Raw genomic sequence first — 12,335 nt, 5'->3', positions numbered from 1 at the left:
TTATATGCAGTGTGTTAGCATGGTTTAGTGGGTGAGGTGGAGGAGTCTGTCACGTTATATGTAGTGTGTTAGCATGGTTTAGTGGGTGAGGTGGAGGAGTCCTGACACATTATATACAGTGTGTTAGCATGGTTTAGTGGGTGAGGTGGAGGAGTCCTGTCACGTTATATGTAGTGTGTTAACATGGTTTAGTGGGTGAGGTGGAGGAGTCCTGTCACGTTATATATAGTGTATTAGCATGGTTTAGTGGGTGAGGTGGAGGAGTCCTGACACGTTATATGTAGTGTGTTAGCATGGTTTAGTGGTTGAGGTGGAGGAGTCCTGTCACGTTATTTGCAGTGTGTTAGCATGGTTTAGTGGGTGAGGTGTAGGAGTCCTGTCACGTTATATGCAGTGTGTTAGCATGGTTTAGTGGGTGAGGTGGAGGAGTCTGTCACGTTATATGTAGTGTGTTAGCATGGTTTAGTGGGTGAGGTGGGGGAGTCCTGACACATTATATACAGTGTGTTAGCATGGTTTAGTGGGTGAGGTGGAAGAGTCTGTCACGTTATATGTAGTGTGTTAGCATGGTTTATTTGGTGAGGTGGATGAGTCCTGTCACGTTATTTACAGTGTGTTAGCATGGTTTAGTGGGTGAGGTGGAGGAGTCCTGTCACGTTATATGTAGTGTGTTAGCATGGTTTAGTGGGTGAGGTGGAGGAGTCCTGTCACGTTATATGTAGTGTGTTAGCATGGTTTAGTGGGTGAGGTGGAGGAGTCTTGTCACATTATATACAATGTGTTAGCATGGTTTAGTGGGTGAGGTGGAGGAGTCCTGTCACGTTATGTGTAGTGTGTTAGCATGGTTTAGTGGGTGAGGTGGAGGAGTCCTGACACGTTATATGTAGTGTGTTAGCATGGTTTAGTGGGTGAGGTGGAGGAGTCTTGACACGTTATATGTAGTGTGTTAGCATGGTTTAGTGGGTGAGGTGGAGGAGTCCTGACACGTTATATGCAGTGTGTTAGCATGGTTTAGTGGGTGAGGTGGAGGAGTCCTGTCACGTTATATACAGTGTGTTAGCATGGTTTATTGGGTGAGGTGGAGGAGTCCTGACACGTTATAAGCAGTGTGTTAGCATGGTTTAGTGGGTGAGGTGGAGGATTCATGACACGTTATATGTAATGTGTTAGCATGGTTTAGTGGGTGAGGTGGAGGTGTCCTGACACGTTATATGTAGTGTGTTAGCATGGTTTAATGGGTGAGGTGGAGGAGTCCTGTCACGTTATATGCAGTGTGTTAGCATGGTTTAGTGGGTGAGGTGGAGGAGTCCTGTCACGTTATATGCAGTGTGTTAGCATGGTTTAGTGGGTGAGGTGGAGGAGTCCTGTCACGTTATATGTAGTGTGTTAGCATGGTTTAGTGGGTGAGGTGGAGGAGTCCTGTCACGTTATATGCAGTGTTTTAGCATTGTTTTGTGGGTGAGGTGGAGGAGTCTGTCACGTTATATGTAGTGTGTTAGCATGGTTTAGTGGGTCAGGTGGAGGAGTCTGTCACGTTATATGCAGTGTATTAGCATGGTTTAGTGGTTGAGGTGGAGGAGTCCTGACACGTTATATGCAGTGTGTTAGCATGGTTTAGTCGGTGAGGTGGAGGAGTCCTGTCACGTTATATGTAGTGTGTTAGCATGGTTTAGTGGGTGAGGTGGAGGAGTCCTGTCACGTTATATGTAGTGTGTTAGCATGGTTTAGTGGGTGAGGTGGAGGAGTCTGTCATGTTATATGTAGTGTGTTAGCATGGTTTAGTGGGTGAGGTGGAGGAGTCCTGCCACATTATACAGTGCCTTGCAAAAGTATTCGGCCCCCTTGAACTTTGCGACCTTTTGCCACATTTCAGGCTTCAAACATAAAGATATAAAACTGTATTTTTTTGTGAAGAATCAACAACAAGTGGGACACAATCATGAAGTGGAACGACATTTATTGGATATTTCAAACTTTTTTAACAAATCAAAAACTGATAAATTGGGCGTGCAAAATTATTCAGCCCCTTTACTTTCAGTGCAGCAAACTCTCTCCAGAATTTCAGTGAGGATCTCTGAATGATCCAATGTTGACCTAAATGACTAATGATGATAAATACAATCCACTTGTGTGTAATCAAGTCTCCGTATAAATGCACCTGCACTGTGATAGTCTCAGAGGTCCGTTAAAAGTGCAGAGAGCATCATGAAGAACAAGGAACACACCGGGCAGGTCCGAGATACTGTTGTGAAGAAGTTTAAAGCCGGATTTGGATACAAAAATATTTCCCAAGCTTTAAACATCCCAAGGAGCACTGTGCAAGCGATAATATTGAAATGGAAGGAGTATCAGACCACTGCAAATCTACCAAGACCTGGCCGTCCCTCTAAACTTTCAGCTCATACATGGAGAAGACTGATCAGAGATGCAGCCAAGAGGCCCATGATCACTCTGGATGAACTGCAGAGATCTACAGCTGAGGTGGGAGACTCTGTCCATAGGACAACAATCAGTTGTAATTGCACAAATCTGGCCTTTATCGAAGAGTGGCAAGAAGAAAGCCATTTCTTAAAGATATCCATAAAAAGTGTTGTTTAAAGTTTGCCACAAGCCACCTGGGAGACACACCAAACATGTGGAAGAAGGTGCTCTGGTCAGATGAAACCAAAATTGAACTTTTTGGCAACAATGCAAAACGTTATGTTTGGCGTAAAAGCAACACAGCTTATCACCCTGAACACACCATCCCCACTGTCAAACATGGTGGTGGCAGCATCATGGTTTGGTCCTGCTTTTCTTCAGCAGGGACAGGGAAGATGGTTAAAATTGATGGGAAGATGGATGGAGCCAAATACAGGACCAAAGCTGATGGAGTCTGCAAAAGACCTGAGACTGGGACGGAGATTTGTCTTCCAACAAGACAATGATCCAAAACATAAAGCAAAATCTACAATGGAATGGTTCAAAAATAAACATAAACAGTTGTTAGAATGGCCAAGTCAAAGTCCAGACCTGAATCCAATCGAGAATCTGTGGAAAGAACTGAAAACTGCTGTTCACATATGCTCTCCATCCAACCTCACTGAGCTCGAGCTGTTTTGCAAGGAGGAATGGGAAAAAATGTCAGTCTCTCGATGTGCAAAACTGATAGAGACATACCCCAAGCGACTTACAGCTGTAATCGCAGCAAAAGGTGGCGCTACAAAGTATTAACTTAAGGGGGCTGAATAATTTTGCACGCCCAATTTTTCAGTTTTTGATTTGTTAAAAAAGTTTGAAATATCCAATAAATGTCGTTCCACTTCATGATTGTGTCCCACTTGTTGTTGATTCTTCACAAAAAAATACAGTTTTATATCTTTATGTTTGAAGCCTGAAATGTGGCAAAAGGTCGCAAAGTTCAAGGGGGCCGAATACTTTCGCAAGGCACTGTATGTAGTGTGATACCACAGTTTTGGTTGTGATTTTTTCTTATGTATTTTTTGTAAATTAATCCGTTCAAAAATATGTTTTTGCTATTCGGTGCTTTTGGTTTGGCTGGTCTTTACATGCTAGTTAAGTCAGTCAGTTGTACAATTTTGAAGCGAGAGTTGGCGTTTCTAGGGATTGATGTGACCCGACCCAGTCGAGGTCTCCTTGCCCCTCGGCCCGTATCCTCTCTGACCTCGCTGTTGCCTATATCATAAACACTGCTGATGCTTCATCATGATTAATGCTTTTATGCTGCCAGGGAGAGGGATGCCCAGTCATAGCTCACAGAGGAGCATGTAACCCAGAGAGAGAGAGGGAGAGAAGAGAGAGGGGGAGAGTAGAGATAGGGAGAGAAGAGAAGAGAGAGTGGGAGAGACAGAGTAGAGAGAGAGAAGAGAGAGGGAGAGAGTGGAGTGAGGGGGAGCGAGGGTAGAGAGAGGGAGAGAGGGGAGAGACAAAATAGAGAGAGGGAGAGAGTAGAGAGAGAGAAGAGAGAGTGGGAGCGAGAGTAGAGAGAGGGAGCGAGAGTAGAGAGAGGGAGAGAGTACAGAGAGAGAAGCGAGAGTGGAGAGAGGGGGAGCGAGGGTAGAGAGAGGGAGAGAGTAGAGAGAGGGTAGAGAGAGGGAGAGACGAGAAAGGGAGAGAGGGGGAGAGAGAGGGAGAGAAGAGAAGAGAAGAGAGAGAGAGAGGGAGGGAGGGAGAGAGAAGAGACAGTCAGTGGTTGAGGAATCAGTGTGAATCAGATATTCCATGCATTTTTAAGCACCAGCACCAGTACTGTATGCCTCCCACAGGACACATCAGTCTTTATGTCGCAGTGTGGTCTGATTGAAAGGTTGCCTTCAGCCATTACAACAGTCTGTATGTGTCAAATAACAGGGAGAGATAAATAGAAGAGACAGAGAGAGAGAGAGAGAGAGAGAGAGAGAGAGATACACTGAAACACGGTAAGAGTAGGATGGATTAGAGTAAGAGGTGTTCGGGGGGGCTATCATTAGCTCACAAATAGCACTTTTGAGCACAGGAAATTGCCTTGCCACCAGACTCTGCCTTTTGCAATATCACTGGGAGGTTGGGAAGTGTGGCTGAGCAAAAGCAGCACAGTGGTGGTAGGAAGCAGGAAGTTAGAGGAGTGGAGAGATGGGCTGAGAGAGAAACGACCCCACCGTGTCCCAGCAGAGCCAACCCTCCACGCAGCTTAGATTCAATCTGTCCTCATTTAAGCTGTAATGACCTCATCAATGACTCGGTACTCATGTCTCTCTCTTTCTTTCTGTCTGTATGTCCGTCTTACCTATCCCTCTGGCTGCAACTGAGTACCCTCCATCTGCCACAGAACCTTCACCTGAATCCTCCTCATCTGCTATTTTTCTCATCCCCCTCCCCCCTCTCTTGTCTCCCCTCCTCTCCCCCTCCACCCTCCTCTCCCCTACTTTCCCCACGCTCCTCTAGCCGAAGCCATAAAGCATGTCTCTATTGGATAACATCGCTGGGGTTTCAATGTCCAAATGCCAAGTGCCTTACTGTTGTGGTTTTTCTCTCATAAGCCCTCACTTAGACACAAACCACATGGATTTAGAGCTGCAGATCATGTTATTTCTCTGTACAGCCTCTGCAGGTTTATTTCAATTAGCAGGATAACATCGGATTGCGTCTGTGTGCTTTAGCTGAACCCTCCGCGCTAAGGCAAACAATTAGCTGAACCCTCCGCGCTAAACAGAACAAAGGCAAACGTTTAGCGGAACCCTCCGCGCTAAGCAGAACAAAGGTAAACGTTTAGCGGAACCCTCCGCGCTAAGCAGAACAAAGGCAAACATTTAGCTGAACCCTCCGCACTAAACAGAACAAAGGCAAACATTTCCAATCGTTTCGGATGGATTCCGTCACGCAGCAACAAGTAGATGATGAGTTATGGTGGCCTTATTTGTTTTGACGTCAAAACTCCAGGCTGGTTCTTTAAACTCCACAGCTGCCTCCACACTTCTTCTCCCACGGTCTCCAATGCCGCCGCACCTTTGGCTATTGCATTGCCGCCCAGCCTGGTGGTGGTTCCATGTTGGACATGTCACATCTCACAGGAGGGACGGAAGGAATCTGAGATGATCAGGAGATGAGATGAGAGCCACACACACAGACGGAAACTGCACATTGCATGGTTTAAACACTCAAGGATTTATTAAAGCACACCCTCTACACACACACACTATAGCACACAAACACACACACACACTCACAATGTCTATAGTGAGGGCTGATTGAGGTGATGAAGAGGAAGAGAGAGAGAGAGAGAGAGAGAGAGCTAGAAATCAGCCTCACCAAAGCCCCATCCCTCCCCCCTCCCTCCCCCTCTCAACCCCATTGTGACGGAGAAATGGCCAGGAGCAGAACCCATGGGAAACGTCACCTCTCATTCTCCCGGATATTACAGCGTACCCCTCTAACCCCTCTGCCCGTTGAGAGAACAGTCAACGGGGTTGGGAAAAATCTCCTCACCTACTACCTGAAATTGCTCTTTCTCAGATTCATACACACGTGCTCACACACACACAGACACAGACACACACATGCACTCACACACACTCACACACCCATGGTGGCAGAGCAGTGTGCTGCTACTCCTGATTACACTGTCATGTTGCATTGCGTGTTTCTCAGGCTTTGATTTCAATCCTCTGTGAGTCTCTGTGATAGAGTCATCTCCACTGAGCTGTATGCTCTCCTCCAGCCCTTCCCTCCTCTCTCTCCTCTAGCCCTGTCTTATCCACCAGCCTGACCCTCCCCTCTCTCCTCTAGCCCTGTCTTATCCACCAGCCTGACCCTCCCCTCTCTCCTCTAGCCCTGTCTTATCCACCAGCCTGACCCTCCCCTCTCTCCTCTAGCCCTGTCTTATCCACCAGCCTGACCCTCCCCTCTCTCCTCTAGCCCTGTCTTATCCACCAGCCTGACCCTCCCCTCTCTCCTCTAGCCCTGTCTTACCCACCAGCCCGACCCTCCCCTCTAGCCCTGTCTTATCCACCAGCTTGACCCTCCCCTCTCTCCTCTAGCCCTGTCTTATCCACCAGCCTGACCCTCCCCTCTCTCCTCTAGCCCTGTCTTATCCACCAGCCTGACCCTCCCCTCTCTCCTCTAGCCCTGTCTTATCCACCAGCCTGACCCTCCCCTCTCTCCTCTAGCCCTGTCTTATCCACCAGCCTGACCCTCCCCTCTCTCCTCTAGCCCTGTCTTATCCACCAGCCTGACCCTCCCCTCTCTCCTCCAGCCCTGTCTTACCCACCAGCCCGACCCTCCCCTCTCGCCTCCAGCCCCAGCCCTGTCTTACCCACCAGCCCAAACCCCCCTCTCTCCTCCAGCCCCAGCCCTGTCTTGCCCACCAGCCCAACCCTCCCCTCTCTCCTCCAGCCCCAGCCCTGTCTTATCCACCAGCCCAACCCTCCCCTCTCGCCTCCAGCCCCAGCCCTGTCTTACCCACCAGCCCAACCCTCCCCTCTCTCCTCCAGCCCCAGCCCTGTCTTTACCCACCAGCCCCAGCCCCCCTCTCTGGTTTCAGCTCATACCTGGCTCCAAGCAGTCTTCCCTCTTTTAAAAGTTGAAGTATCCAGGGGCCCTCTCCAAAAAGCCTTAATGAGGGTCTGGAGAGAGGCAGAGAGCACTAAAGACCTCAAAGTAGGTATTTTTTCAACTGTGGGAAATCTGTCTGCATAGCAGAGAGCAAATAAATAACTTGTACAGAAATGAAAATCTCTGAGCCCGTACACCTTGGACGGAGTCCGTCACAGGTTTAAAGGAAAATTGGTGGGCCGGTTATTAGCAGAGTAACTATATTGACCAGGACATGGATAGAACTGAAATCATAGAAATCATAAAGTAACGGTGTTTTGCTACACAGGGAGTTATAATTGTGGATAAACTATTGCTTGTAAGTAAGCATTTCACCTGTTGTATTCGGCGCATGTGACAAATACAATTAGATTTGATTTGATTTGATCCTGTTCCATTAAAGCATCATAATGGACATAGATGCCATTGTCTTCCTGCAGTATTATACTATGTCAGGGAGATTCCCTGCTTTCATTAACAAGCAGTGGTTCAGTAGTGTTTCATTCAGCAAACACATACATGTTGCTCACGCTAATTCATGTTGTGCAGATTCAAGGCAGGGAAAGAAAAAAACGAAACATAAAAAGCTGAATAAAAGAGATTGGTACAAACAGACTGACTGCCTCTGAATGAGGAGCTTGAGAGAAGGAGAGAGAAAGAGGGAGAGGGTGCGAGAGAAAGAAAGAGAGAGAGCAGGGACGATGGAGAGAGAGAGATAGAGGGGGAGAGGGTGCAAGAGAAAGAAAGAGAGAGAGAGACAGAAATAGAAAGAGAGAGAGATAGCGGGAGAGAGAGAGAGATGGGGGGGTGGAGAGAGAGCGTGAGAGAGAAAGAGAGGGGGAGAGGGAGAGAGAGAGGGGGAGAGAGAGAGAGGTAGAGGGAGAGAGAGGGTGAGAGAGAGAGAGCGTGAGAGAGAGAGAGAGAGAGAGGGAGAGAGAGGGTGAGAGAGACAGAAAGAGACACAGAGAGAGAGAGAGAGAGGGTGAGAGAGTTTCAGTAGAGCATGAATGTTAGTGGAGAGGTGAGTGATAGAGAGTTAACAGGGAGAGCGGTGGTCCCCAACAGTGCAGCCAGAGAGACAGGGATGAGAGAGAAAAAAGATTGAAAGAGAGAGAGAGAGATTGACGGCAGAGGCAGTGACCTAACTCTGCAAGCCCTCTGCAACAGACAACAGGCGATAGCATCTCCCTCATGGGCTGCTCTTTTAAAGACTCAGCTCCATCACTGCCTGCTGCCTGGCTGACTGGGGTCGGAGAGAAAGAGGTCCCATACAGCACAGCAGCACTGTAAACACTATAAAACACAAAACATGTCCCCCTGTAACAGACAGACATGCAATTACTCAGCCTGAGAGGCTAATAACAGCTGTAACAGAGCAGCCCTTGGAATTGATCATATTTAGCCATAAAGCTGTTTTTTAACGTTCTCCTGTGAGATGTGCAGGTTAGTGGGGTTTAACTAGACAACGCCCTTGAAACACTATCACACAATGTGTGATTGACAAACATGCTGGAGAAGTTATGTCATGTCTGTGTGATTACTGAAATCAGGACAAATTATATTGGGACCCAGCAAATCCAATCTGATGTGAATCGTTTTGCAAAATGGCCTCTAGAACCAGACCGTTTAAAACAACGACCATGTTGAAATATGGACGTAGCTAAGCACCGCTAACTCCTTAGTGGTTTCTGTTTCCTCTTTATCACGACAGCTGTGTGTGTGTGTGTGTGTGTGTGTGTGTGTGTGTGTGTGTGTGTGTGTGTGTGTGCATCCATCCCACACTATCTTCTGTTCTTTAACAGCCGGGGTAAAATCACCGGGGAAGCCAAGCCAGGAAAATAAAGCCATACAGTATTACAACCTATGTGTTGTGATAATTGCGTTGTTTGCTCTATAACCTGTTAGTTCATATGTCTTGACACCGTGATATATAGGCCTAAGGCCGAGACAATAAGAAGACACAGTGGCAGAATAAACACCTTTGTTTCATCACAAAACCAGAGAGCAACATCTGTCTGGTGGAGTCCACAAAACATATTGCATGTAACAAGCAGTTACATGAGCTACAGCATCATCAAGCAAGGTAATGTTTCTGATGGTACTGATTTGTGTGTGTGCGTGCGTGCGCGTTCGTGCAAGTTTACTCACCGTACGCCAATGCCACCTTCCTCTTTCATGTAGCCTAAACTGTCTATGACTCAGTCTTACAGTTGTCACGACTTCCACTGAAGTCGGACCCTCTCCTTGTTCGGGGCGGTGTTCGGTGGTCGTCGTCACCGATCTTCTAGCCATCACAGATCCATTTTTCATTTTCCATTGGTTTTGTCTTGTCTTCCTTCACACCTGGTTCCAATCCCATCAATTAGATGTTGTGTATTTAACCCTCTGTTTCCCCTCATGTCCTTGTCGGATATTGTTTTATTGTATGTGATTGTGCTAGTATGTGTTGGTGTGGGACGGGTTTTATACCCAATATGTTATTTTGTACATTTTGGTTTTTGAAGTTTTATCAGCATTTATTAAACAACTCTGTTTATACCTAGTTCGTTCTCCTGCCCATGACTTCCCTGCCACCTACACACACCCATTACAACAGTACACGCAGTACAAGTTTTTGTTGTCCTAGGCTACCTGGCTAAAACGCTTGCTCGCTAGCCTAACTTCCATTCATGGACAACGTTAGCTAGTTAACATTAGCCTTCTACATTTAGCTACATATTGAACTTCCATACTCTTAAGCCAGAGGCACAATGTATGCATTTATGGTTGGATCAGAATCGGTGATATAATCTTTGGCCTGTACTAAGAATTAAGTTAAACCACAAGTCCAAATCCCTCTCCATCCATGGCTAATTTAGATCAGGACTAATTTTGGCTAGCTACCTAGCCACCGGAGGACAGCACAACAAGATACAACAATTCAAGTTGTTTCTGTCAGTGTTGCATTGCTCTCGATGTGATGTGACTGGAGTTAAGCCAAGTCCAAACTGTCTTGGTGCACAAGGACCGTTACCCCTTTAGTCCCAGTATTACAGGGTTTTACCAGGGTGTTGCCCCCTTAGTCCCAGTAATACAGGGTTTTACCAGGGCGTTGCCCCCTTAGTCCCATTGTTACAGGGTTTTACCAGGGCGTTGCCCCCTTAGTCCCAGTATTACAGGGTTTTACCAGGGTGTTGCCCCCTTAGTCCCAGTGTTACAGGGTTTTACCAGGGCGTTGCCCCCTTTGTCCCAGTATTACAGGGTTTTACCAGGGCGTTGCCCCCCTAGTCCCAGTATTACAGTATTTTACCAGGGCGTTGCACCCTTAGTCCCAGTGTTACAGGGTTTTACCAGGGCGTTGCCACCTTAGTCCCAGTATTACAGGGTTTTACCAGGGTGTTGCCCCCTTAGTCCCAGTGTTACAGGGTTTTACCAGGGGGTTGCCCCCTTTGTCCCAGTATTACAGGGTTTTACCAGGGCGTTGCCCCCCTAGTCCCAGTATTACAGTATTTTACCAGGGCGTTGCACCCTTAGTCCCAGTGTTACAGGGTTTTACCAGGGCGTTGCCACCTTAGTCCCAGTATTACAGGGTTTTACCAGGGCGTTGCCCCCTTAGTCCCAGTCTTACAGGGTTTTAGCAGCGCGTTGCCACAGAGCCACGGTGTCCTTGACAATAGTGGTAGAGTTACTCTCCTCACTAGAACTGCCGATTTGGTCAGCACTGACAACGGTGTATATCATATAATTGTGGAGTAACAATAATTTTTTGTGCCATTTTGTTGCATTTTCCCCACTCGTTCTTAGTAAATTGTTCCCACTGCTGATTGCTTCCAATATAAATATTAAAACATAATTTAGAATTCCACAAGTATGTTTTATTTTATGGGATTATTCCCTTTTTTTCATGCAGTCCTAGTCATTTAGCGAGCATTTCTGTTGCCTAGATGGGGATTTTCCACTGTTTGAATTAAGTCCAATCACAGATATATTAAACCACGCTGCGTTGTGGTCATGTCCATCTTCCTCCTCTCTCCTTTATGGGGCTATTCAGTTTGAATTAGCCTGTTACAGGGAGAGTTCATACATGGCGTCACACCAGTGGCCCCTGTCTGGCGCTCTCACCACTTTCCTAAACATGCATGACCTGTAAAACCAGCGGGTCAGTCCGTAAATTCCATATTGAGGATCTGCTGCGATCAGCACCATCTCTAGTCTCCCCTAAACCACTCATTATCCATAATAGTACAGTAGGACCCCTGAACACAGTAAAACTCTGGAAAACGACCCTCTGCTCCACTCCACTTTCTCCGTTGTCTTGCCGACAGGATTCATCACTTTATGTTTCTAGCTACCGAACAGAGTGGGAACCATTAAAGTCCCAAATTGAGAAATAACAGGCACACATTTGGCCTTCCCGGAGAAGGTGGTGCAGAGGGGATGGGGGAGGTGGAAGGAGGTGGAGGGGGTGAGGTAGTGACGGAGGGGTGGGATGGCTATATTACAAGATTAAGTCAGCTAAGTATGCACTAATCACAGTTACTGTTGCTGGACAGAGAGGAAGGGAAGATGACTGCCATCTACAATTACTGCTCCCTCTCTCTCTCTCTCTCTCTCTCTCTCTCTCCCTATACTGCTGTTGATAATATTATTGATTTACTAAAGCTTATTACACAATGTTATGGACACACACCAGCACCTGAAGCATCATATGACCCACTACTCACTGCAGAGCAGGGGATATGGTATGGCATTTGTGTGAGTGTGAAGGGCACTACTGCTATTGTACTGCTACACTGGTATACGTAGACAGACAGACAGATAGATAGATAGATAGATAGATAGATAGATAGATAGATAGATAGATAGATAGACTGAAGATAGGCTCATTGTCCATTACTTGTGTTTTTTTGTCTTTCAATCATTGTGTTTCTTTTTTAGTCCTCTGCTTTATCTCAAGATTATTTTTCTATTTTTCTACATGAGAAACATACTTTTTCTACTTGTGAAATTGGGTATTTGTGTATTGTGGAAATTGTTCTTTTCTTTTGCAGCACCCTCAACAACAACAACATCACCCTCATCCCTCTGTCTAGCTTCAACCACATGCCCAAGCTGCGGACTCTGTGAGTATATGAGGATTATATGAGTCAACCATTGTGAAATGCCACCAAGGAGTGAGTAGAAACAGGATCCATCTCCTTAATGAGTGGTTACCTCTCCTTTGTTTCATGCTTATAATCATTACGGCCCAATTACCGCCACAAGTTACAAATTCAAGAGCTCTGACT

The 12,335-nt window shown here is 46.6% G+C and overlaps 1 protein-coding gene across 5 annotated transcripts in view; it reads left to right on the top strand.

The window, feature by feature from the left end:
• LOC110504786 (slit homolog 3 protein) overlaps positions 1–12,335 on the top strand; it is a 445,911-nt gene that overhangs the window by 268,770 nt on the left and 164,806 nt on the right. For all 5 annotated transcript variants that reach the window (XM_036969806.1, XM_036969807.1, XM_036969808.1 and 2 more), the window contains one exon: positions 12,099–12,170. In XM_036969806.1, the coding sequence (XP_036825701.1) occupies positions 12,099–12,170 (72 nt within the window). The remainder of the gene's footprint in view (positions 1–12,098; positions 12,171–12,335) is intronic.

Source organism: Oncorhynchus mykiss, chromosome 31, assembly GCF_013265735.2.
Source record: "Oncorhynchus mykiss isolate Arlee chromosome 31, USDA_OmykA_1.1, whole genome shotgun sequence".
Taxonomy (NCBI): domain Eukaryota; kingdom Metazoa; phylum Chordata; class Actinopteri; order Salmoniformes; family Salmonidae; genus Oncorhynchus; species Oncorhynchus mykiss.
This window is presented reverse-complemented; position numbering and strand designations above follow the sequence as displayed.